At 36.2% G+C, this 27,942-nt stretch overlaps 2 protein-coding genes across 2 annotated transcripts; both read right to left on the bottom strand.

The window, feature by feature from the left end:
* Window positions 1-14,763: 14,763 nt before the first annotated feature.
* Window positions 14,764-17,791, bottom strand: LOC110705887. Its single transcript, XM_021883807.1, has 4 exons — window positions 16,061-17,791; window positions 15,877-15,971; window positions 15,476-15,832; window positions 14,764-15,415 (listed from the first exon to the last, which is right to left on the bottom strand). Exons 1-4 carry the CDS (start codon window positions 17,789-17,791, stop codon window positions 14,764-14,766), a joined length of 2,835 nt encoding a protein of 944 aa, XP_021739499.1.
* A 1,740-nt stretch (window positions 17,792-19,531) lies between these two features.
* Window positions 19,532-23,777, bottom strand: LOC110705886. The gene is made up of 6 exons (XM_021883806.1): window positions 23,168-23,777; window positions 22,999-23,080; window positions 21,906-22,954; window positions 21,404-21,753; window positions 19,733-21,322; window positions 19,532-19,588 (listed from the first exon to the last, which is right to left on the bottom strand). The coding sequence occupies exons 1-6, from the start codon at window positions 23,775-23,777 to the stop codon at window positions 19,532-19,534; spliced, it is 3,738 nt and encodes a 1,245-aa protein (XP_021739498.1).
* Between the last annotated feature and the right edge of the window lie 4,165 nt (window positions 23,778-27,942).

Raw genomic sequence — 27,942 nt, 5'->3', positions numbered from 1 at the left:
AGTGAGGTCCAAATCATCAACCAAATTCTAAAAGTCTCTAGTCTCATAATCAGTAACATCAGCACCATGAAGCCTATCAGAAGCATGAAGAACATAGTTATAGTCACCAACACAAAGCCACTGAGAAAGCTGGATAGAGATGCTTTTGAGCCCTTCCCACAAAGAAAGCCTATCATGAATGGAGTGAAGACCATAGACAACAGTGAGAAAAATCTGAGTAGAGAGATCCTTAGAAGAAACAGTACAATGAATGAACTGTTCATGAGTCTTCAAGACATTAACAGTTACTCTATCCACATTCCAACCAAGCCAAATCCTCCCTTTGGGATAATGATCATAATTACACAACCAAAGCCAAGAAGAGCCAAACTTCCTCTGATAAGTGAGAACAATTTTCAATTTGATTTTTGTTTCAAGCAATCCAACAACATCAACTGAATGAGAGTGAAGCAACCTCCTTACAGAGGCAACTTTGCCAGGGTCATTCAGGCCCCTGACATTCCAAACAGAGTAAATCATGAGACCAAAGGGGGATTAACCTCACCCCCGCTTGGATTTATAGTGAAACCATCTGCACCATCCATTTCATTTGCAAATAAAGCAACAAAGGCATTAGAGGTAGAAGCAGGCTGATGAACTCTAGTTTGCTGGCTTTTTATCTTCCTCCCTACTATTCTCCACCCCTCATCTGAATTCATAGAGGTATGAACCTGTGGAGTAATAATAGATTGACCATGAACATAAATCCCAACATCAACAGCAGCAGTAGAAGCAGGAACATGGGTATGCTTAGGAGCCCAAACTTGCTTTTGCTTAGGAGGAACAGGAGCCGGTTGCTTAGAAGCCTGCTTAGGCAAAGGAGGCTTAACAGAGCAATCATGACCAATCTTGTTACACTTAGAGCAAAAAGTAGGAGCCCACTCATACACCACCCTGATCTCCAATAATTCCTTTGAAGGACTCTCAACCCACACCGAGGTTGGCAAAGGCTTTGTAACATCAATTTCAATCAGAACCCTAGCAAAAGACACTCTAAGCTGTCTAGTAGTACACTCATCAGCACAAACTGGCACTCCAAGCAAACTACCAAGGTGGCTAAGAGTGTGAGATCCCCTACAATTAAGTGGGAGATTAGGGAATTTAACCCAAAGAGGAATAGTTCTAAGAATTTCAGCATGAAAATCAAAATTGGGGCACCAAGGCTTCACTATTGCAGGCTTTCCAAAGAACATATGAGGACCAGAACAAAGTATAATATCTCTATCATCACTAGAACACATATTGATAATAAAGTACCCATCATCATGCCAATACACATCTGGTTTTTGCATATCATTCCATTGTTGAGCAAAGAAACGAAGAACAACAGCAATAGTAGGATAAAAGCCAACCACATAAAAAACAAGAGCATTAGCCCATTTTCGATTACCTTCCTCAAGCTTGGCTGCCTGTAGCTCAGCAATTAGTTTTCCATCTTGCACTTTCGGAGCAACAAAGGATAATGTAGCCCCTTTTGCATCCAATTTCCCAGCAAAAGATGAAGCTCGAGTCACATTCTGCTCCAGAACCGGGGAAGAAGCAGCACAGTTTTCATCAGAATTGCGCGAGTTCAACTCCAAGGCAAAAAGAGAAGCAGCTCGATCTTCATTAACTTTTTGCGTAATATGCTCCAGGGAGGGTGAGGAAGAGAGTACAGAATGTCCTGGTTCACCACCGTGCCTAGATCCACCAGCATCCAATGGAACAGTAAACCCAGAAACCCTAGGTACTGTTCCATTGGACTGACTCGGTCTAGCAACAGCTTTAGCAACGAAAGTAGCTTCAGCATCCAATGGAACACCGGAAATAGCACCACAAGCTGACTGAACTACTGCCGGCGTCGGAGTAAGCAGTTCATCCCCCTCTTGAATCGGGCTAGGAACGAAAGGGGTACTTGAAATTCCCAAATTCTGCAAAATCGAACCAACAACTTCATGAGCAGCCTTTTGTTGCACTACTTGAGGTGTAGAAATAGCTTGCTTCTTCTTCTTCGCCATTGATACCCAGATTTGATGAAGAAAACCAATAAAAAATGAAGAACCATGAAGAAGAGAGAGAAGAGAGAAAGTCAACGACAGTCAAACCTCAAACCTCAATATATTTTTCTTTAATTCAAAAAGCTTTGTTTGAATGTGTTCGACTTTCTTTTGATTCAATCAGCTTCTTTGAATCCATGTGACTTTCATTTGATTCAAAAAGCTTTATTTGAATGTGTTTGACTTTCATTTGATTCAAAAAGTTTTGTTTGACATTCATTTGATTGAAAAATCATTGTTTAAATGTGTTTACTTTCATTTGATTAAAAAAGCTTTGTTCAAATGTTTTAACTTTCATTTGATTAAAACAACTTTCTTTGAATGTGTTTGACTTTCCTTTGATTAATAAACCTTTGTTTATATATGTTTGACTTTCATTTAATTCAAAAAGCTTTGTTTGAATTCATTTGACTTTCATTCGATTCATAAAAGCTTTATTTGAATGTGGTTGACTTTCATTTGACTCAAAAAGCTTTGATTGAATGTGTTTGACTTACATTTGATTCAAAAATCATTGTTTAAATGTGTTTGACTTTCATTTGATTAAAAAAGCTTTGTTTAAATTATTTAACTTTCATTTTTTTTAAAAAAAACCTTTTTTTGAATGTATTTGACTTTCCTTTGATTAACAAACCTTGGTTTGTATATGTTTGACTTTTATTTAATTTTAAAAGCTTTGTTTCAATGCATTTGACTTTCATTCAATTCAAAAGTTTTGTTTCAATGTATTGATTTTCAATTGATTTAAAAGGATTTTTTTAATGTGTTACGTTTTCATTTGATTCAACTAGCTTCTTTGAATGCATATGACTTTCATTTGATTCAAAAAGCTTTATTTAATTATGTTTGACTTTCATTAGATTAAAGCTTTGTTTGAATGTGTTTGACTTTAATTTCATTCAATTAACTATGTTGAATGCAATTGACTTTATTCGATTCAAAAAACTGTGTTTGAATGTTTTTATCTTTCATTTGATTCAAAAAGCTTTGTTTGAATGTGTTTGAATTTCATTTGATTCAAAAAGCTTTGTTTGAATGCATTTGACTTTCATTCGATTTAAAAAGCTTTTTTGAATGTGTTTGACTTTCAATTAATTCAAAAAGATTTGTTCTAATGTGTTTAGCTTTCATTTGATTCCATTTGCTTCTTTGAAAGGCATATGACATTCATTTGATTCAAAAAGATTTTTTTAAATGTGTTTGACTTTAATTTGATTGAAAAAGCTTTGTTTGAATGTGTTTGACTTTCATTTGATTCACAAAACTTTATTTGAATGTGTTTGACTTTCATTTGATTTAAAATGCTTTGTTTTGAAGGCATTTTACTTTCATTCGATTCCAAAATCTTTGTTTGGTTGTGTTTTATTTCAATTGATTCAAAAAGATTTGTTTTAATGCGTTAAGCTTTCATTAGATACAATTAAATTCTTTGAGTGCATATGACTTTCATTCGGTTAAAAAGCTTTGTTTGAATGTCTTTGAATTTAATTAGATTCAAAAAGATTTGTTTGAATGTGTTTGACTTTTATTTGATTCCAAAGATTTTTTAAATGTGTTCGACTATCATTCGATTCAAAAAGCATTGTTGAATGTGTTAGTTTAGATGAACTACTACGAGAGGGGGGGGGGTGAATGGTAGTAGGTTCCAATCGCGGAACTTATGCAGAAATAAACAATAAAAACATAAAGAAACTTAAAGCACACAACAAGTTTTACGAGGAAACCTTCTAGTGCCTAACTGAAAGTAAAACCTCGACCCTATTGGGACTTATAAACAAATTCCACTATAATAGGCAACTCTCCTAGTACAACCTATTACACAGACCTTTGCTTCGCAAGTTCCTCCTAACACACTTGCTGATTGATAAGAACCTATCCTATCAGACCTAAGACAAACTCAGGCACCTTTTTCGACCCAAGACACACTCAGGTTCCTTTCTCGACCTAAGACACATTCAGGTTCCTTTTTCCCACTATGCAACTTAAGACACACTCGGGGTGACTGACTACCACTCGAATTTTAGAGAATTCAAACTCATACAATCAAACGTGAATTTAAGAGAATTCACAATCTCACCCCAAAACCAATTACAACGCAAAGACAAACTCTAAAACATAAATGGAAAGCTACACATGAAACCCGAAATCAAAATGATAAAGCTTGAACCTTTGGAAAACTTACTCTTAAGCACTAAGTGGTTTTTACGCTTAAAACTCTCATCTTGCCAAGATGAAATACTTCTATATTTATAGGAGTTTCTCAGCTTCTCAAACTAGGGTTTTTGCAAACAAGATAGATCAAACAGAAATCTGATCTTATCTTCCTTAAAACCGAAACCAAACGGATTTAATTTCGTTTATATGAAAACCAGATTTTATCAAATTCGTTTTTGTTAAAAGATAGAATTTTATGAAAAAGATAAAACCAAATAAAACCAGATTTTATAAGATAAAATCAATTAAGTACTTTTTCATCAAACTTATAATTATCTTTTACGAATTAATTAGTATGCCAAGCAATATCTGATTTCTAATAAGTTCCAAGCATATTTATCATTTATATGTGATAAGCCTTCTTATCATGGGTTGAGAGAAGCATTTTAGGGTGTGTTTTGATGCTTTATATGTACTTTTGTTAGCTTTTGTGAGTTTTGGGCTGTGATCTCACTTATGTGCAAAAGACGGGATTTATGAGTATAAGTGAGTGAGTGAGCTCGGGAACCAATGAAGAGTTATGTAAGAAGGATGGACCTTGGCTCGTGATTTGAGAGTTGTGATGGAGCATGGAAGAGCAAGGAAGAAAGCTTGAGGAAAAGGTGAAGCAAAGCAAGAAGAAGAAGCAAGGAAAGAAGGCGAAAACAGCAGGAACCGCTGCCAGGGCCGCTGGCAGCTGGCCAGAGCCGCTGGCAGCGGGTATACCAGAGTGAGGGGCTGCCAGAGCAGCTGCCAGCGGGTCCAGAGCAGCTGGCAGCGGCTCTGGCAGAAATTCGGGCTGTTTTGGTTAATTTTCAGCAATTTGGCTTTGTTTTGGCTCGTGTTTTGGATATTATTTTATTATTATTATTGTGTTCTGTTATTAAAATATAGAAACATATAAATAGCTTAGTTTTAATTAAGTTTTAAAAAGAAAGAAAAGGAGAATTAAGTTTTGAGAAAAAAAGCTTTCTAGGGTTTTCTTAGAATTTTCAGAATTCTTTGTTTTGGAATTAGAATCCATGGAAGCTTAATCTTCCGGATTCTTGGTTAAAGATTGAAGCTTTTAGCTACGAATTGTGAGATCTTTCTTCTCTTAATATCTATTGAATATATATTGTTCCTTGAATTAATTTCATGATTTGCTTTAATCAATTGCTAGGTTAGAATTATTGGATTCGCTTGCATCTAATTAATCTTTCCAAAGTAGCAACTTTAGGTTATTGATGCATGCTTTTGGTTGATAACTTGAAGAGGGAATAATATTATTGAAGAAATTAGACCGCTTGTGTTAATTTATTCAATCCTTGTTGATTTCTCCGTTTATTTTCTTCTTGTGGATAATTTAGAGCGCTTGTCTTGAATTGTGCATTGGAAAGGGTTAGAAAGGAGCGCTTTGCTATTTCTAACTATTTATGAGAATTTAGAATCTAGGAATTCTACAACAAGGTGTTCAATAGAGCTTGATTGAGGAGACTTCTATGATCAATTTGTATGTTCATTAGTGGATTTCGCATAACCAAGACCGTTCTTCTCATTGATTACCTATTCATTACGTTCGTTGTTCTTACTTAGTTCATTTATCATCATTGCTCGTGAAAACCCCCCTCGTTACTTAGGTTACTACCGTCCTAGAGTATTTCCACTTAGGTTTCCAGTTATTAGTCCCTTTTTCCCTGTGGATTCGAACTCGACTTCCCTAACTACGTTTATTTGCAGTTAGCTTAGTTGTGATATTTTTGGTTGCATACGACTGAGGCACACCAAATTTTGGCGCCGTTGCTCTCCCCGATTTTTTTTTTCCCCTTATTTCCCCTTTTCCAACTCCAACTTCATTATCCCCCAATTCACATAAACCCTTACTCCTTTTCTTCTCCTTCTCTCTACTCATTCATTCCCCTACTCCAATTATACCAAATTCCTACCAATTTCCCTTTCCCAAATCTTCATCTTTCATCAAATTCTCAATTCCCATCACAATTTCACCTAAGGTTTACCATTTTTCTTGATTTCAATTGTGAAATTGAGTTGGTTGTGTGGAATTGCAAGCTTAATTTATTTTCATTGAAGGTGAAGGTGAAGGTGCAAGTGAACATATTCCTTTTTATAGCCATGGGTAGAGACAACAAGAGGTCTAAAGAATCATCTCCATCAAGACCCTCAAGGGGCAAGAAGCAAGGGGCTTCTTCAAGTCAAGGGGAGGCACCTCCATTGCCTCAAGGGGATGGTTTCATGGGTGTTCGGTTGCATTCCAAGGAGAAGGGCGTATGGACTAAGCTTCAACAACCCCGACGAACGGTGCAATGCACCAAGTTCTTTGACTTAGAAGCTCTACAAGAGCTAGAGATGGAGGAAGGAGTGCGGCTCTTGCTAAGGAACGTGGGTCTCGAGAATTTCATGACCAAATGCGCTCCCACCTATGTCAGGTATACATATGAATTCCTTTCAACGCTTACTAAAGGACGTGAACAAATATCCTTTAATTTGAACAATAGGAATTATGTGATGTCTTATGATGATTTGCGTATGGCATTTGGTTGGGATGCACCCCCATTGGTGAACCGTTGGGGTGATTATAGCACGTACTCGTCCCGAACATTTTGGAGGGCTATAACTGGTTGTGAAGTTGACCCTCATGGTGATCATAGCTTCAAAATCACCCACCCATGCCTTAGACTGGTGCATAGGTTTATATCGTCCACTATTCTATGCCAAGGGGAGGCCACTAAGGTCCCCAAAGTCACATTGTCGTATTTGTGGGCGATGACCCCTGAAGGTGTCGGTACGCCCAATTGGGTGGAGATTTTTGTTGATAGTTGTGTAAAGGTGAAGTCCAACTCCAGTGGCCATATTAGTATGGGTGGCATGGTCTCTTTGCTAGCCTGTTATTTGAATGTTCCACCCCCTGAGGATCTTGTGCCAGTAGACTCGACATACTTGACATATAACATCATGACTCTGGTCAAGATCGGTTTATTATCGCGTTCCCCCGTCGCCGGTAGTTATTTCTGGCGATACGGACCGCAGGGTTTGAACTATTTGAGACTTCCTCGTCCCGAGGGACGAGCATTACCTTTTGGCCCTACTGCTGCAGACTTTTTCCTTCCGCCCGACCCGGATGTTGCTCCTTATTTGGGAGATGCTGAAATCATAGTTGAGAACATGGGAGAGGAGAATCCCGATGTTCATATGGGCGGAGAGTTTGTTGATGAGGAAGGGGGTGAGGATGCTGCTGGAGTGCAGCACGATGATTGGCCTCGATGGAGGGCTGATGTGGATGATAGACTAGAGGAGGTGTGCGATGGGATGCACGAGCTGCTTGCATATCAAAGAAGCATGAGTCGGTTTTACACCACTCAGTATCCGCAGTATGAGCCTCCAACTGAGGCGTTCATGGATCATTTGGCATCCCGTGCTTTGCGTCGTTCCGAGAGGCGTGCTTCTCGGGGCGATGCCGGCTCTTCTGGCTCTGGAGGTCCCTCTCATTGAGATGGTAACGATTTTCTTCCTTTTCCCTTACTTTTGGTTTCATTGTAGTTGTTCTTGCATCGAGGACAATGCTTCATTCAAGTAGGGGGGGGGAAGAAATTCTTGCATATATTCTTTGAATTTTGTATAGTTATCTTGATTTCATGTTTTGTATAACTATCTTAATTGTGGTTCAATGAAGCAAGCTTGAAAAAAAAAAACAGAAAAAGTAAAAAAAAAAAAAAGAAAGAAAGAAAAAAAGAAAAAGAAACCCGCTAAGTCGAAAACCTGAAAAGGCGGCTTAGGCAAAAATGGGGGCCCGGTTAGGTTGAAAACCCGAAAGGGCGACCTAAGCAAAAAAGTGGCTAATGAGTGGGTGAGAAAGTGAGATTTGGAAAAAGATGAGAGGCTAGGATGAAAACCCGAAAGGGCTCCTAGGCAAAATGAGAGAAAAAAGAGAGAAATGTTCATGAATTTGATTTTTCAAGGAAATTTCGCATCTATTTTCCGGAGTCGGTGTCATAAGGGGAGGAGATATAAGGAGGTGTCGGGGTAGGTTTCATCTTGGTGATTTTGGGAGATAGTTGAGATTTTGGGGGAATTTGTTGATCATCTTAGGAATTTGAGAGCATGAGTTGTTTGTTTTCACTCTTGAATGTGGAAGTGTTTTTATGAGATTTTTGGTTAAGTTGAGTTTTTGTTTGCCCAATTTTATCAAAAATTTCATTTCTTTAGGCGGTTGAGAATATTCATACTCATGGCTATGCGTTTATCGTTCCAAGTTGATTTTGGGGATGAATTGATAAATAAGAAAAAAGGGAGATTCAAAGTGTGAAGTAAGGGGGAGTGTGATTGTGATTGGTTGATAAGTACTAGGATGTTTTGTTGAGTTTGAGTGCATAGAGCTAGTTTGATTCCACCATCTTCTGTTTTGAACCTTAGTGAGGAGGATGTGTTTTATTCTCTAAGTTTACTCGAGGGCGAGTAAAGGTTCAAGCATGGGGGAATTTGATAAGCCTTCTTATCATGGGTTGAGAGAAGCATTTTAGGGTGTGTTTTGATGCTTTATATGTACTTTTGTTAGCTTTTGTGAGTTTTGGGCTGTGATCTCACTTATGTGCAAAAGGCGGGATTTATGAGTATAAGTGAGTGAGTGAGCTCGGGAACCAATGAAGAGTTATGTAAGAAGGATGGACCTTGGCTCGTGATTTGAGAGTTGTGATGGAGCATGGAAGAGCAAGGAAGAAAGCTTGAGGAAAAGGTGAAGCAAAGCAAGAAGAAGAAGCAAGGAAAGAAGGCGAAAACAGCAGGAACCGCTGCCAGGGCCGCTGGCAGCTGGCCAGAGCCGCTGGCAGCGGGTATACCAGAGTGAGGGGCTGCCAGAGCAGCTGCCAGCGGGTCCAGAGCAGCTGGCAGCGGCTCTGGCAGAAATTCGGGCTGTTTTGGTTAATTTTCAGCAATTTGGCTTTGTTTTGGCTCGTGTTTTGGATATTATTTTATTATTATTATTGTGTTCTGTTATTAAAATATAGAAACATATAAATAGCTTAGTTTTAATTAAGTTTTAAAAAGAAAGAAAAGGAGAATTAAGTTTTGAGAAAAAAAGCTTTCTAGGGTTTTCTTAGAATTTTCAGAATTCTTTGTTTTGGAATTAGAATCCATGGAAGCTTAATCTTCCGGATTCTTGGTTAAAGATTGAAGCTTTTAGCTACGAATTGTGAGATCTTTCTTCTCTTAATATCTATTGAATATATATTGTTCCTTGAATTAATTTCATGATTTGCTTTAATCAATTGTTAGGTTAGAATTATTGGATTCGCTTGCATCTAATTAATCTTTCCAAAGTAGCAACTTTAGGTTATTGATGCATGCTTTTGGTTGATAACTTGAAGAGGGAATAATATTATTGAAGAAATTAGACCGCTTGTGTTAATTTATTCAATCCTTGTTGATTTCTCCGTTTATTTTCTTCTTGTGGATAATTTAGAGCGCTTGTCTTGAATTGTGCATTGGAAAGGGTTAGAAAGGAGCGCTTTGCTATTTCTAACTATTTATGAGAATTTAGAATCTAGGAATTCTACAACAAGGTGTTCAATAGAGCTTGATTGAGGAGACTTCTATGATCAATTTGTATGTTCATTAGTGGATTTCGCATAACCAAGACCGTTCTTCTCATTGATTACCTATTCATTACGTTCGTTGTTCTTACTTAGTTCATTTATCATCATTGCTCGTGAAAACCCCCCTCGTTACTTAGGTTACTACCGTCCTAGAGTATTTCCACTTAGGTTTCCAGTTATTAGTCCCTTTTTCCCTGTGGATTCGAACTCGACTTCCCTAACTACGTTTATTTGCAGTTAGCTTAGTTGTGATATTTTTGGTTGCATACGACTGAGGCACACCAATATGTTTACATCATCCTACGAAAATAAACTTATCTTTTACACAGCTATAAGTTATGAAGTCCATCTTCTTCGGTTCATATCTCGGTCTTTGTGTTGAACCTTGATTGTTGAGGCTTGCCCCAGCATTACACCAGAACCAGGTCGTTACAACCCGTTTGAAGTTCCTTTTGAGAAACTTTGGGAAGTTCCATTGCTGGAACTCTTCTTCTGTTCTTTACTTGTCCTCATGGATCTTCTAAAGTTGCTCTGTTCCAGTTCCTACTTCAGCCTTCTACGCTTACTAAACCTGCCAACATCACAACACTAGAAAACCCTTATTAAAAGGAAGTTTGCTCAATTCTTAACATCATCAAAACCTCATAAGGGTCAACAATTTCCCCCATTTTGATGATGACAAACTGAGCAAACTTCTGAGGATGATAAGTAAAAAACAGAAGGTTAATTTTTCATTTTTCAATTTTTTTTTCATATAAGCAAAGCAAAGAAACAAAACAGAAATAAATAACAGAATGAAAAGAGAATGAAAAACAAACAGAAAGCAAAGAAAAATTTAGAGAAGAGAACAACCTTTGTTACTTACTCAACTGGAACTAGAACAACTTCAGCTTTCAAGTTTGCTCCTGCTTTTCCCCCTTTTGGCATCATCAAAAACGTGATTTTTCTAAGTTTTATTCATCTACTCACAGCCCCACAGGCAATTCATCGAATGTGTGAAGCTGGAAGCAGCGCTGGCTAGCTCTCTTAAGCTAGTACTTTCACACAAATTTTCCTGTTTATTCTCAACAATGCATGCAAGTATAGATAGAGTTCCATAGCATTTAACAAAACCAACCATCCAGAGTACTTAAAAATATTACAGACCAAGTTCCAAAATATTCAAAAGCAAATAAAGTTCAAAAACATCCATGAAAAAACATATCATTGTTTCAAAAACCAACAGGAAATATATTAAGCTAGGGTAAGCTGCAGAGGTGATTGTGGTTCAGGCATCAAGCGCTTTCAGAATTTGCTCAATATCTGCTTTGTTGTCATCTTGAGCTTTCTTCAGTTTTGCTTCGAGGCTTGAGATGGCTTTTTGGAACTCCTTAGCCTGAGCAACATTAGTCCTCTCCATTGTCTTCATCTTCCCTGCCAAGTCAAGGAGCTGTCCTTCAACCTGCATATGTCTATTAGACAAATCAGCTACTAGCTCATCAACTTCTCCTTCACCTTCGCTTAACTCCAGAGGATTAACAACACTTGTCTTAGCCTGAGTTCCAACAGAGAGCCTTCTGCTCTTCCTAACAGGAACTCTCAGCTGTGAATCCTCTTCCTTCTCCTTTTTCTTCTGAGCAGCCTCATATCTCACACACTTCCCCCTCACTACAGAAATACTCAACCCTCTCAGAGTGGTTTCATTTATCACATTTTCTCCTTTCTCCCTCATACGCCCATAAAAATCTTTCAACTGTACACCTAAATCTTCAAACACAAAAGCAAGAATTGCAACATATCCAACCTTTATTTCCTTTTCTATGCAATGATCTAAGTGTTGGATCATAATTGCTGGGAAATTGATTTTAATTTTCTTAGACATGCAAAAGATTAGAGCCATATCTAAATAGCACAATTCATTTTTCTTCTGTGTCCTTGGAACCAAGGACTTTTTCACCAAATTGAACAATAATTTGTGCAATGGAGAGAGATCATTGTGATTCATTACACTAACACTCTTTTTACCACCCAAGTAGTTTATAATTTCAGTTTTAGTGTGCCCTGCCACTTTTACAGTCACAACCCCTTTCATATAGGTATCAAACCCCTCACATGGAACTTGCAGAATAGACCCTAGTCTAGCAGCATCAAACTCAACATCAACCCTGGAACTGAAGCAGATCTAGAAATTCGAAATTCACCTTACTACACCATGCATCATCAATTCTATAGCCTACAACATACCTTTCAGCTTGTTTTCCCAAAGCTTTCTCATCTTCTTCCCCCTCAGAATTTTCTTTCCCTTCTTCAGGCTCCTCGTCTCTCGCCATCATATCTATTTCAAGAATTTGATTTTCCAGTGATTTTCCTGATTTTTCGGCTTTCCTCTTCTTCCATAAGCCAATTCGATCAAGAATGGAGGGTAAACTTCCAGTAGAGGAAGTTGCAGTTTCTTCAAGGGCTTTCGACTGGGTATTTTTAGGTTCTGAGGTGGTTTGGAGTAGCACTGGAGGAATTTCTTGGTTAATGGGTTGTGGGCTAGGTGATTTTGAAGGTGATCGCTCTTCTTGGTTCTTAGGGTTTTCTTGAGCCATGGTTGATTGTGGTTTAGCTGTAGAAATTTTGTTGTTGAGAGAGTTCAAGGGATTTAATTTGATTTGACTGTGAGTTAATGGAGTTGGTTGGGTAGTATTTATAAGGGGGTAAATATTTTAAGAGGTGTATAGAAGTTGGAGAGATAAGTTTAGGAACAATGAATTTTATCTGTTTTTTGAAAACTAATCTAGATGGAATTTTTACAATTCAAGAATTTATCTTTCCATACTTCATTTAATAAAAGATAATTCCAGAAGATAAATCTTCTTGAAAAGAAAAATAAAATTTTCAAAAGATAAAATTCATGGAACACGTCACATACATGTCTACATAGCTTTGAATAATATGTACAGTTTTAAATATGTGTTAATTACACTAACCTCCAAGATTTTACCAACGGTGACATTCCCGTTATGTTTATCACACCAAGTTTGTGATAGATGTTTTATTCTTCTAATTGATCTTGTTAATTGACAATGCCATATCTAGGAACTTCATTTGCAATCAATTCAGCTTGATCATTCCAAGTTCCAGTCTCATTTTCTCAAAGCGTTCTCTGCTCAAAGGCTTAGTTAGAATATCAGCAATTTGATTATCAGTAGGACAAAATTCCAACTTAATATAGCCTTTTTCCACATTATCTTTTAAGAAGTGGTGTCTAATGTGGATATGCTTAACCTTAGAATGTTGCACTGGATGTTTAGAAATACAGATAGCACTATTATTGTCACAATAAATTGGAACAAATTAAAATTTTAAACCAAAATCACATATTTGTTGTTTTATCCACAACATTTGTGAGCAACAAGCTGCAGCAGCTACATATTCAGCTTCTGCTGTGGACAAAGCAACTATATTCTGTTTCTTGGAACCCCAAGAAACTAAGCATGGGCCATGAAATTGAGTCATACCTGATGTGCTCTTTCTATTCATTAGATCACCTGCATAGTCAGCATCTGTATATCCAACTAAATCAATTGATTCATTTCTTGGATAATAGAGACATAAGTCATCAGTTCCTTTGAGGTACCTAAGTATCCTCTTGACTGCCTTGAGATGAGATTCCTTTGGATTCGCTTGGAACCTCGCACATAAGCCTAAACTGTAAGATATATCAGGTATACTAGCAGTTAGATATAATAAGGAACCTATCATACCTCTATACATCTTCTGATCTATGTAAGTTCCAGTTGTGTCTTCATCCAGTCTGGTGTTAGTTCCCATAGGTGTTCTTATAGTTTTGGAACTTTCCATCTTATATTTCTTTATGAGTTCCTTCACATATTTTTGTTGGTGAATCATTATTCCTTTCTCAGTTTGCTTAATTTGCAATCCAAGAAAGAAGTTTAGCTCACCCATCATGCTCATCTCGAACTCACCACTCATAAGGTCAGCAAAATACTTCACCAAAATTTTGTTAGTTGCACCAAAAATAATATCATCTACATATATTTGCACAACTAAAATATCAGTTCCTTTAGATTTCAAAAACAAAGTTTTGTCTATTTTACCTCTTTTAAAATCATTATCTAACAGGAACTTGGACAACCTTTCATACCATGCCCTTGGTGATTGTTTCAGCCCATAAAGGGCTTTATCAAGCTTATAGACATGATTTGAGAATTCTGGATCTTCAAATCTAGGAGGTTGTTCCACATAGACGTCCTCTTTTAATAGACCATTTAGAAATGCACATTTGACGTCCATCTGAAACAACTTAATTTTCATAAAAGCTACAAAAGCAATAAGAATGCGTATAGCTTCTAACCTGGAAACTGGAGCAAATGTCTCATCAAAGTCAATGCCTTCTTGTTGATTGTACCCCTTGACAACCAGTCTAGCCTTGTTTCTTACTATGATTCCATGTTCATCAAGCTTGTTTCTTAACACCCACTTTAGACCTATGACTTTCTGATGTTCCGGTCTAGGAACTAGGTGCCAAACTTTGTTTCGCTCGAATTCTCCTAGTTCAGCTTGCATGGATATGATCCAATCTGCATCTTGTAAGGCTTCATCATAGTTCTTTGGTTCCAAAGTAGATAGGAACGAGTAAAATGCACAGAAGTTCCTTAGCTGTGACTTGGTCTGAGTTCCTTTGGTTATATCACTCATAATTATATCCACTGGATGAGACTTTTGATATTTCCAACGTTTAAGGGTAAAGTCTTTGATTGGATACAACTTTTCAGGTTCAGCATTACTGTTTCTTGTCACTTGATTCAGTGGTTCCTGATTCTTAGGTTCTGGATTCTCAGGCTCAGGATGTTCCTCTTGTGGAACTTCTGTTTCAGTCGTAGTTTGGTTTTCAGCTCCTTGATTCTTGTTTTGCTGCTTCATGGATATTGTTGATTCCTCATCAGGTCATGTCTTCTTACTAACCCTATCTCGAAATCATCATCATCTTGTACATCAATCACAAAATCAGTTTCATCAAAAATTATATGTACAGACTCTTCAACACACATTGTTTTTTTATTATAAACTCTGTAAGCTCTACTATTTGAGGCATATCCTAAGAATACAGCCTCATCACTTCTTTCATCAAACTTTCCCAAGTTTCTCTTTCCATTATTGTGTACAAAGCACCTGCAGCCAAAAGATCTAAGATAAGAAATATTTGGTTTTCTTCCTTTAATTAGTTCATACGGTGTTTTGTTGGTTATTGCCCTAATAGAAACTCTATTCAATATGTAACATGCTGTGTTCACTACTTCTGCCCAGAAGTTCCTAGGCAGTCCACTGGAAATCAGCATAGTTCTTGCCATGTCTTCCAAGCTTCTGTTTTTCCGTTCAACTACTCCATTTTGTTGTGGAGTCCTGGGAGCAGAGAAGTTGTGGTTCATCCCATGTTCATCACAAAACTCATCAAATTTTGAGTTTTCGAACTCAGTTCCATGATCTGACCTTAGGTGAATCAATTTATGACATGTTCTTCTCTGTTCTTTCTTCACAAAGGAAACAAAGTGATCTAACGTATCATCCTTGCTTACAAGAAAGAAAACCTAGGCATATCTGGAAAAATCATCTACAATAACCATCACATACCTTTTTCCACTCCTGCTTTGTATCCTCATAGGACCACGCAAATCCATATGGATAAGTTCCAATGGTTTTGTGGTGCTTACCATATTCTTAGATTTGAAAGATATTCGTGTCTGCTTACCTCTTACACATGCACTGCATACTTTATCTTTTAGGAACTTGATGGATGGAAGTCCTTCCACAAGTTCTTTTGATCTAAGTTTATCAAGCAGAGATAAACTAGCATGGCCAAATCGTTTGTGCCATAATAAGGGATCATTCTCAATGACACTAAGACAAGTCAAACTACTACTTGGAACTTCATTGAGATCCACAATATATATGTTCCCTTTTCTGGTTCCTTCAAGAATGATGTTGTTACTGTCATTGTTAATGATTCTACAAAGATTAGAAGTAAAGCTAACTGAGTTACCAGTGAGAGAAATTTAGATTTGTCTCCAGTCATGTGCTTAAAACAACCACTGTTGAGGTACAAAGTGTTGTTCCCCCTCACTGGAACCTGCATGAAAACTAAGCGTTAGTTTCTGGAACCCAGGTTTCCTTGGGTTCCATTATTTTGGAAGAAGATTCAGATTTCTTCAACCATACCTGTTCAACATGCTCAGTATTCTTAAGAGTATTTTTATTTCTTTTAGGACATGCAGCTTTAAGATGCCCTGTACTACCACAATAGTAACATAGCTTTTGACTAGGTAGATCCACATATTTCTTGTTTCTCCTAGACTTCTTCTTATAACCTAGTCCTTCTTTATTCTTGTTATGAGTATTAGCTATCCAGGATGGAATTCCATTATTAATCACTTCTTTGCCTTTCCTTGCCCTAGCAAGTTCCTCCACCAAGGTTTGATTTTTTATTTTAACTTCTTCCAAATCAGATTTTAATTTCTCAAAATTTGGAAGTTGGCTTGCAATAGGAACTTCAGAGTTAGGGGAGTCAATTCCAAGTTTCAGTTGAGCTAATTCTACATTCAACAGAATATTATCATGTTTCAGTTTTTCAACTTGTTCTTTTAGAAAGACATTTTTACCATATAAGTCAAAGAATCTAGTTTGTATGTCAATTTTCATATTATCTACCCATTCGCTATGTTCTTTGTGAATTTTTAAAGCTTTATCAATTTGGAACTTCGACCTGTTTAGTTCTTTACAATCATCTTGAAGTTCCAGAATAATGTCCATAAGATTTCCTTTATTTAAATGTTTGAGTTGTCTATAGTCATACCATACCTCAGATTCAAGTTCCTTCAAACGAGCTTCATCATCAGTTTTGGCCATCAAACATAAATTGGCTGTTTCTTCTACGGATTCACCTTCTTCATCTTCTGAATCAGAGTTTCCCCATGCAGCCATCATGGCTTTTCTTACATCTTCCTTGGAGAATGATGATTTGTAATACTTGTTCTGTTCCTTGCCTTTATAGTTAGCTTTCTCGTCCTCCTTAGGACTTGTGTAGTCTCTGAGAAGATGTTCTTTGGAACCGCATCTGTAGCATTTGAATTCTTTGGAACTTGGGTGTCCTCGTCTGTTCTTTTCTCCTCTTTTTCCTAGCATTCTCCTGAACCTCTGTACAAGCATGGCAGTTTCCATATCGTCGTTTTCAGAGTCGCTTGATTCATAAGCCTTTAGAGCAAGGGTCTTGTTCTTGGAACTTTCAGAGTTGGCTCCAAGGTGGAGTTCATGAGTAAGCAAGGAACCATTGAGCTGTTCAAGGTTGAACTTGGTGAAGTCCTTGGATTCCTGCAGGGCAGTGACCTTGGATCTCCACCTCTCATCTTGAGGAAGAATTCTAAGGACTTTCCTTACCTGTTCATCAATGGGTATGGACCTGCCTAACGATTCTAACTCACTGATAATGTTAGTAAATCTAGTGAACATATCCTGAATGGATTCTTTGTGTAGCATTTCAAATCTTTCATATTTTGACATTAGTAAGTCAATTTTGGAACGTTTAACTTCATTCGTACCTTCATGTGTTACTTGCAGCAAATCCCAAATCTGTTTTGCAGACTTACAACCCATGATTCTATTGTGCTCATGAGGTCCTAGTCCACAATGCAATATTTTTACTGCTTGAGCATTTAACTCATACTTTTCGTAATCTTCTTTATCAAATTCAGCTATTGATTTAGGGATTACCTCTTTGTTTGCATTGGTTTTTGTTACATCGAAGTCACCACTTTCAATGACTCTCCATACTTGGTAATTTTCAGCTTTGATGAATATCTCCATTCTATTCTTCCAGTATGAATAAAACTTGCCATTGAGCATTGGTGGTCTTTGGGTAGAATACCCTTCTTCAAGTTTCTCGTGAGAATTCATCTCTTCAGGAACTTTACACTATAAGGTTGCTTGTAACTTCGTGAGAACCTGCTTTGATACCAATTGTTAGTTTAGATGAACTACTACGAGAGGGGGGTGAATGGTAGTAGGTTCCAATCGCGGAACTTATGCGGAAATAAACAATAAAAACATAAAGAAACTTAAAGCACACAGCAAGTTTTACGAGGAAACCTTCCAGTGCCTAACTGGAAGTAAAACCTCGGCCTTATTGGGACTTATAAACAAATTCCACTATAATAGGCAACTCTCTTAGTACAACCTATTACACAGACCTTTGCTTCGCAAGTTCCTCCTAACACACTTGCTGATTGATAAGAACCTATCCTATCAGACCTAAGACAAACTCAGGCACCTTTTTCGACCCAAGACACACTCAAGTTCCTTTCTCGCCCTAAGACACACTCAAGTTCCTTTTTCCCACTATGCAACCTAAGACACACTCGGGGTGACTGACTACCACTCGAATTTTAGAGAATTCAAACTCATACACTCAAACGTGAATTTAAGAGAATTCACAATCTCACCCCAAAACCAATTACAACGCAAAGACACAGTCTAACACATAAATGGAAAGCTACACATGAAACCCGAAATCAAAATAATAAAGCTTGAACCTTTGGCATACTTACTCCTAAGCACTAAGTGATTGTCACGCTTAAAACTCTCATCTTGCTAAGCTGAAATACTTCTATATTTATAGGAGTTTCTCAGCTTCTCAAACTAGGGTTTTCGCAAACAAGATAGATCAAACAGAAATCTGATCTTATCTTCCTTAAAACCGAAACCAAACGGATTTAATTTTGTTTATATGCAAACTAGATTTTATCAAATTCGTTTTTGTTAAAAGATAGAATTTTATGAAAAAGATAAAACCAAGTTAAACCAGATTTTATAAGATAAAATCAATTAAGTACTTTTTCATAAAACTTATAATTATCTTTTACGCATTAATTAGTTTGCCAAGCTTTATCTGATTTCTAATAAGTTCCATGCATATCTATCATTTTTATGTTTACATCATCCTACGAAAACAAACTTATCTCTTACACAACTATAAGTTATGAAGTCCATCTTCTTCGGTTGATATCTCGATCTTTGTGTTTAACCTTGATTGTTGAGGCTTGCCCCAGCATTACACCAGAACCAGGTCGTTACAACCCGTTTGAAGTTCCTTTTGAGAAACTTCGGGAAGTTCCATTGCTGGAACTCTTCTTCTGTTCTTTACTTGTCCTCATGGATCTTTTAAAGTTCCTCTGTTCCTGTTCCTACTTCAGCCCTCTACGCTTACTGAACCTGCCAACATCACAACACTAGAAAATCCTTATTAAAAGGAAGTTTGCTCAATTCTTAACATCATCAAAACCTCAAAAGGGTCAACAGAATGTGTTTGACTTTTATTCGATTCAAAAAGCTTTGTTTGAATGTGTTTGACTATCATTTGATTCAAAAAGCATTGTTTGAATGTGTTTGATTTTCAGTTGATTTAAAAAGCTTAATTTTAATTTGTTTTTATTTTCATTTGATTCTTTTTTTTTTTTTGGTAAGTAAGAAAGTATATTACTATAAAAAAACTGTAAAAATGTACAACTTTTACAGGCCTGACACAGGCAACTCCAAAGCTGCACAAAACCTAAAACAAAGGCCACCCCCACCTCAAGCTTTAAACTCCTCAGTTGCCACCTTGTAGGAAGGGTTCAACTGAAGGAGAGTAAAGCAAACCTAAATAGAAGCAGTCTGCTGCCTTCTAGGAAGGACACAGACTACAACTGAAAAGGGCTAACAAAAAACAAGAAAAACAACAACACAGCAACAAACCAAAACAAACTAATTTGGGATGCTGCTATACAGCTCCTGAATCCATTTGCGCTGCAATCTACTCCACTTCTTGTTTATAAAATGCTTGATTCTATCCATGCTCACCCTACCAATAGCGTTAGAAAGTTTTGAAGGGTGAATAACAACTTTCTCCCAGAAAGCAGTGTTCCTAGCAAACCAAATATGGTAGACAACAACTGCCAGAACTGCCAGAACAACCTTATGCTGCACCTTATCTTTTACTTCTTTGAGCCAATTCTTCCAAACCTCATCAATGTAGAAATTCTGAATTCGAATATGGAGCCAATGAGAAATTCTCGGCACACACTCTTGACTGTATTTGCAATTAAAGAACATATGCTGTCTATCCTCAATTTCAGCACCACACAGCAAACAACTATCTTCAGCACAGGCATTATATTTCCAGAGCTTCTCCCTTGTTCTGTGTCTATCATGCATAGCAAGCCATAGAATAAACGAGTGCTTGGGAATATTGAACTTATTCAATACCCATTTACACCAATCCACCTTTGTGCCAGCTCCCTGCAACCACTTATAGCACTGAGAGATTCTATAAGTACCACTCAACCAGTTGTTTTGCTCAAAACCTTCTTTTAACTGGTCCTTCACTGCACACAATCTCCTCCAAGCCCATCCTGCAGATCTCTTAGGACTATAAGTCCACCAGTCTTGTCCTTTAATGTACACAACACGAACCCATTTCACCCATAGAGAATCCTCTTTTTTAGCTATTTTCCACACATACTTCCCCAATGCTGCCCTGTTCCACATCCCACAATCTCTAACTCCTAAACCACCCTCAGCTTTGCTCATGCAAACCCAATCACAAGCAATTGGGGGTGCCTTAGACAAAACAACATCTCCACACCAAAGGAAAGCTTTGCAAAGCTGAGTAATCCTCAAAATAACTAATTTAGGTAACAACACACACTGAACCCAGTAAGTGTGCAAAGTAATCAGTACAGGGTTCACCAGCAATACTCTTGCAGTATAAGACAACTTTCTGCTGGACCAGCAAGTTATTCTAGCCAACATCTTATCTACAATAGCATCAAAGTCTGAGACTCTCAAATACTTAGCATTCAAAGGGATGCCAAGATATTTGAAAGGAGTTTCTCCTATTATAAATCCAGACTCAGTCACAATTCCTTGCTGCACTTCAGGTTGCACACTCCCAAAATAGATAGCAGACTTATCAGCATTAGCCTGTAAACTAGAGCAACCCTCAAAAGCTTTAAGAGCCCTCACTAAAAGGGAGATAGATTTCTTATCAGCATAGGAGAACAACATCAAATCATCAACAAATATTAAGTGATTTAACGTCAAAGACTTGCATCTCCGATGAAATCTAAAGCCTCTCTTTGCAACCACTTTTTTTAGCAATCTTGATAGATACTCCATCACAATGACAAACACCAATGGTGACATAGGATCACCTTGCCTGATCCCTTTCTTGCCCTTAAAAAAGCCATTTAGACCACCATTAATCATAATAGAAAAAGAAGGGGAAGTAACACACTCCATGACCCAAGAAATGAATCTACTTGGGAAATTCAAAGTCTGCAACATATCATGAATAAAAGACCAGTGCACAGAATCATAAGCTTTCCTCAAATCCACCTTGATAGTACATCTAGGAGATTTTCTCTTATTATTGTACTCTTTTAACATATCCTGGCACACTAAGATGTTGTCTAAAATAGATCTTCCAGCAATAAAAGCACTTTGATTCTAACTAATCAAACCAGGCAGCACCTCTTTGAACCTTTCACACAGCATCTTAGAAATGATCTTGTACAACACATTACAGCATGTTATTGGCCTAAACTGAGTAACTCTAGTAGCATTATCTAATTTAGGAACTAGAGTCAAAGTAGTTGCATTCACCTGTTTCAGCAGCTGACCATGCTCAAAGAACCCCAAAACTGCCTTACACACCTCATTTTTCACAACTCCCCAAGCATTCTTGAAAAACTTGCTCGAGAAACCATCAGGACCAGGTGCCTTGTCATCCTCAATACTCCAAACAACACTTCTCACATCCTCTTCAGTAAACCCTCTACATAGACTCAGATGTTGCACATCATCCAAAATAGGACCTGCAGCTATAACAACATGATAGACTTGTCTATAACAGCTTATGCAATTTTATCAGGATCCTGAATGATATCACCATTCTCAAGCTGGATGCTGTACACATTATTATGCATTCTTCTCGTCCTAATACAAGCATGAAAGTAGGAAGAAGTGACATCACCTTCTTTCATCCAATGCAACTTGGCTTTCTGCTTCAAAATTTTCAATTTTGCAGTATGAACAGCTAAAAACCTTTCCCTAGCATCACTTTCCATTTGAATCAACTCCAAATTCCGAGGGTCATTATTCAGCTGACACTGCACATTTTCTAACTCAGCATCAGCAATGATATTTGCACTCTCCACTGAGGAGAAATTAGTCAGATTTAAGAACTTGAGAGCTTCTTTCACCTTTTGCAGCATTTTCACCACAATAAACATATCAGTTCCTTTCACATCACTGTTCCTAGCCTGTTTTACAGCTTCCTGGTAGCCTGGAGCATCAATCCATATATTAAAAATCCTAAAAGGTTTCTGAAAATTCCAATTACACCCAAATAATCTTATAATACAAGGACAATGGTCCATTAGCCCCTCAGGCAAAAAATCAGCTCTAAACTCCCTGCAGTTTTCAGTCCATAGCTCATTAACTAAAATCCTATCAATCTTTTTGCACACTCTATCACTCCCTTGTTGCTTATTATTCCAAGTGTAGAATAACCCCCCAGCTTTAAAATCAATTAACAAGTTTTGCCTAACACATTGTCTGAAATTTTCAATCTCAGCAAAGGTAACTGGGGATCCAATTTTGTCCTCAGTATTTAGGACATTATTGAAATCACCTCCCAAGATCCATGGACCATGAGTGTCGTTTTTTATCTCCCCAATCTGATGCCACAACACCTCCCTCTCATCTGTAGTGTTCAACCCATAGACAACAGTATACCAGAACACAAACTTAGAAGCCTTGTGAACGACATTCACATGGATTAATTGAGCTTCTACTCTATCAATCTTTACCTGAAAGACATCAGGTAGCCACACAATCCAAATTCTCCCTCCATGATGCTTACTATAGTTTGCAGTCACAGACCACTTGCCACAAAAACCAGTGAAGACCTTACCAAAATTACCAGCCTTCACTTTAGTCTCTAGGAGCCCTAACAAACCAATTCCTTGATTTTTCATAAACCAAAGAACATCACAAATTTTATTCAGTTTGTTAAGGCCCCTGACATTCCAAAAACCCCAATTATCCATGGAGAGTGTATGAACACTCCCCTGTCCCAGTCACCAAACAACACTCTCCCATTTGTTGTTCTGCACAGTGAGCCCATATCACATTTATCACCACCAGCTATTTCAGAAACAATATTTGTATCAGCATCAACATCAAACTTGTTCTTATCCACTCTAATGCCTTGAGGTTACTCTGTCTACTGACTCTTTTGCTGAGCCTTTGGCATCCAAACCTTCCACACCTCAGGCTTCTTCTGCTGCCTTTGTTGCTGATTCCTAACTGGTGGATTCTGATTCTTGATTCTATGATTAGGACATTCACTATATCCATGCCCCATACCTCTATAGATATTACAAATGATAGGCTTCCTTTCATATATCACTTTTTGCTTAACATCAACACCACATTCATCCTGGAACTCAATCTCATCTAGTAGCTCACCATTTATTTTCACCTTGACCGTTATCCTAGCATACTCAAGCATTTCCTCGGTAGCTGTGCATCTATCAGTCTTAACTGGATCTCTAATTAAACCAGCTATCTTCATTAGAGAGGATTGACCCCAGAATTTTAAATTCAATCCTAGCAATCTAACCCAAGTGGGAACTTCAAACACCTTCTCATTTCCTAAATCCAAACCTGGCTCCCACCTCTTCATCATTACAGGTCTACCATCAAACATAATAGGTCCAGAGTTCATCACCTTTTCCCTTCCTACCATTGTCTTGAATCGAACAAGGAAAACCCCATTATTCATAGCAGAAATCCTATCTATTCCATATTTTCCCCAAATTCTTCGCACAAACCCACTCATTACAGATAATGAAGGTTTACCACAAAGAACATAACATACAATTGCAGATTTCCAAAATTCAATTTCAGGTAGGACATCTTCCTCAGTTAACTTGACTTTCACCTCTTCCCTATTACCCAACATGGATTACACTCAACTCCAGCCTTACCAGCAAGATTAAAACCCTCATCAATCGTGTTCTTAAAAATACTACTGCAGCTAATACCCCCCGATTCATTAGGAATGGCAGAAATAGGGGTTTCAAAACGTGGGTTTCGAAATTGGGGGTTCAAAAAGTTTTTCTCCAAATTCACATGAAAATCATTCCCTAACCTATCAGACTTATTAATCATCAAAAATGGAGTCGGATTAATAGACCCAGTACTAACATCAGAATCTACTGTTCCATTGAAATGCACAGGACTAGGGGTTCTAATTACCTTCAACCATCGATTGAACTCTTCACTATGTAGAGCTTTATCCTCCTCCGTCACCATTCTCACCAGAATCTCCTCAATCGCCTCCCCATCAAGCCAGCTTTCAACCGAAACATCATCCATGGTCATGCTCTGTTTTTGCTCTTCGAGGTTCCTCGTTCTTGGCTTTGTTTTCTTCTTCCCTTTCGAGTTTTAGCCCGAGGATTTCTTCCACTTCCCTTTCCTCCTTTTTGCCATGGAAATCGGCTTCCAAAAAGCTTAAAACTCAAGCTGAAAATGGCGGGTTTCTTTCTCTCCCTATAGTATCTCTCTCCTACTTTCTCTCTCTAGAGTTTCTCTCTCCTATTTTCATTTGATTCTATAAGCTTTTTTGACTGCATATGACTTTCCTTCGATTCAAAAAGCTTTGTTTGTATTTGTTTGTCTTTCATTCGATTCAAAAAGCTTTTTTGAATGTGTTTGAATTTCATTTCATTCACAAAGCTTTATTTGAATGTGTTTGACTTTCATTTGATTCAAAAAACTTTGTTTAAATGTGTTTGACTTTCATTTGATTAAAAAATCTTTGTTCAAATGTTTTAACTTTCAAAAAGCTTTGTTTGAATATGTTTGAATTTGTTTGAATGTGTTTGAATGAGTTTCCCTTTCATTTGATTGTAAAACCTTTGATTGAATACAATTATCTTTCATTCGATTCAAAAAGCGTTGTTTTAATGTGTTATGTTTTCATTTGATTCAATTTGCTTCTTTGAATTCATATAACTTTCATTCGATTCAAAAAGCTTTGTTTGAATGTTTTTGACTTACATTTGATTCAAAAAGCTTTGTTTGAATGTGTTTTACTTTCATTTGATTAAAAAAGCTTTGTGTGAATATTCTTTACTTTCATTTGATTAAAAAAGCTTTGTTTGAATGTGTTTGAGTTTCCTTTGATTAACAAACCTTTGTTTGAATGTGTTTGACTTTCATGTGATTAAAAAATCTTTGATTTAATGGATTTCACTTTTATTAGATTCAAAAGATTTATTTGAATGTGTTTGACTTTAATTAGATTCAATAAGGTATTTTGTAATGTGTACAACTTTCGTTTGATTAAACTAGCATCTTTGAATGCATATGACTTTCATTTGATTAAAAAAGCTTTATTTAAATGTGTTTGACTTTCATTAGAATACAAAAGCTTTGTTTGAATGTGTTTGACTTTCATTTCATTCAATTAAGTATGTTGAATGCATTTGACTTTATTTGATTCAAAAAGATGTGTTTGACTTTCATTTGATTCAAAAAGCTTTGTTTGAATGTGTTTGAATTTCATTTCACTACAAAAGCTTTGTTTGAATGTATTTGACTTTCATTCGATTCAAAAACCTTTCTTTGAAAGTTTATTACTTTTAATTGATTCAAAAAGATTACTTATAATGTGTTCAGCTTTCATTTGATTTTAATAGCTTCTTTGAATGCATATGACTTTTATTCGATTTAAAAAGCTTTGTTTGAATGTGTTTTACTTTAATTTGATTAAAGAAGCTTTATTTGAATGTGTTTGACTTTCCTTTGATTCAAAAAGCTTTGTTTGAATGTGTTGGACTTTAATTTGAATAAAAAAAGCAATGTTTAAATGTGTTTGACTTTCCTTCGATTCAAAGAGATTTGTTTGAATGTATTAGGCTTTCTGTTGATTCAAAATACTTTGTCTGAATGTGTTCGACTTTCATTTTAATCAATTAGCTTCATTGTATGCAATTTGACTTTCGATCAATTTAAAAATCTTTTTTTTAAGTGTTTAACTTTATTTGATTCAAAAAGTTTTGTTTGAGTGCAGTTAACATTTATTCGATTCAAAAAGCTTTGTTTAAATGTATTTGACTTTCATTTAATTCAAAAAGCTTTGTTTTAATATGTTATGTTTTCACTGATTTATTTAGCGTCTTTGAATGCATATAACTATCATTCGATTCAAAAAGCTTTCTTTGAATGTGTTTGACTTACATTTGATTCAAAAAGCTTTGTTTGAATGTGTTTTACTTTCATTTGATTCAAAAAGCTTTGTTTTAATGCATTAACCTTTCATTCGATTCAATTAGATTCTTTGAGTGCATATGACTGTCATTCGGTTAAAAAGCTTTGTTTCAATGTGTTTGACTTTTGTTAGATTCAAAAAAATTTGCTTGAATGTGTTTTACTTTCATTAGATTCAAAAAGCATTGTTTGAATGTGTTTGAATTTCATTTGATTCAAAAAGCTTTGTTTTAATGTGTTCTGTTTTCATTTGATTCAATTAGCTTCTTCAAATGCATATAACTTTCATTCGATTCAAAAAGCTTTGTTTGAATGTGTTTGACTTACATTTGATTCAAAAAGCTTTGTTTGAATGTGTTTTACTTTCATTTGATTCAAAAGGCTTTGTATGAATATTCTTGACTTTAATTTGATTAAAAAAGCTTTGTTTGATTGTGTTTGAGTTTGCTTTGATTAACAAACCTTTGTTTGAATGTGTTTCAGTTTCACGTGATTCAAAAAACTTTAATTGAATGCATTTGACTTTCATTCGATTCAAAAGATTAGTTTGAATGTGTTTGACTTTCAATAGATTCAATAAGATATTTTGTAATGTGTACAACTTTCATTTGATTCAACTAGCTTCTTTGACTGCATATGACTTTCATTTGATTCAAAAAGCTTTATTTGAGTGTATTTGACTTTCATAAGAATAAAAAAGCTTTGTTTGAATGTGATTGACTTTCATTTCATTCAATTAACTGTGTTGTGCATTTGACTTTATTCGATTCAAAAAGATGTGTTTTAATTTGTTTAACTTTCATTTGATTCAAAAAGCTTTCATTGAATGTGTTTGAATTTCATTTCATTCAAAAAGCTTTGTTTGAATGTATTTGACTTTCACTCGATTCAAAAACCTTTCTTTGAATGTTTATTTCTTTCAGTTGATAAAAAAAGATTACCTTTAATGTGTTCAGCTTTCATTTGATTTTATTAGCTTCTTTGAATGCATATGACTTTCATTCGATTTAAAAAGCTTTGTTTGAATGTGTTTGACTTTAATTTGATTAAAAAAGCATTATTTGAATGTGTTTGACTTTCCTTTAATTCAAAAAGCTTTGTTTGAATGTATTTGACTTTAATTTTAATAAAAAAGCAATGTTTTAATGTGTTTGACTTTCCTTCGACTCAAAAAGCTTTGTTTGAATGTGTTAGACTTTCAGTTTATTCAAAAAACTTTGTTTGAATGTGTTCGACTTTCGTTTTAATCAATTAGCTTCATTGTATGCATTTGACTTTCAATCGATTTAAAAATCTTTGTTTAGTGTGTTTAACATTAATTTTATTCAAAAAGCTTTGTTTGAATGTGTTTGAATTTCATATGGTTCAAAAATCTTTGTTTGAATGTGTTTGACTTTCATTTGATTCTAAAAGATTTGTTTGAAAGCATATAAACATTCATTCGATTTAAAAAGCTTTGTTTGAATGTGATTGACTTTCATTTGATTCAAAAAGCTTTATCTTAATGTGTTCTGTTTTCATTTGATTGAATTAGCTTCTTTGAATGCATATAACTTTCATTCGATTCAAAAACCTTTGTTTGAATGTGTTTGACTTTTATTTGATTCAAAAAGCTATGTTTGAATGTGTTTTACCTTCATTTGATTCAAAATGCTTTTTTTTTTTTTTTATATATTTTTTTTACTTTAATTTGATTAAAAAAGCTTTGTTTGACTGTGTTTGACATTCCT

This window comes from Chenopodium quinoa, unplaced genomic scaffold, assembly GCF_001683475.1.
Source record: "Chenopodium quinoa cultivar QQ74 unplaced genomic scaffold, ASM168347v1, whole genome shotgun sequence".
NCBI classification, from domain to species: domain Eukaryota; kingdom Viridiplantae; phylum Streptophyta; class Magnoliopsida; order Caryophyllales; family Amaranthaceae; genus Chenopodium; species Chenopodium quinoa.
This window is presented reverse-complemented; position numbering and strand designations above follow the sequence as displayed.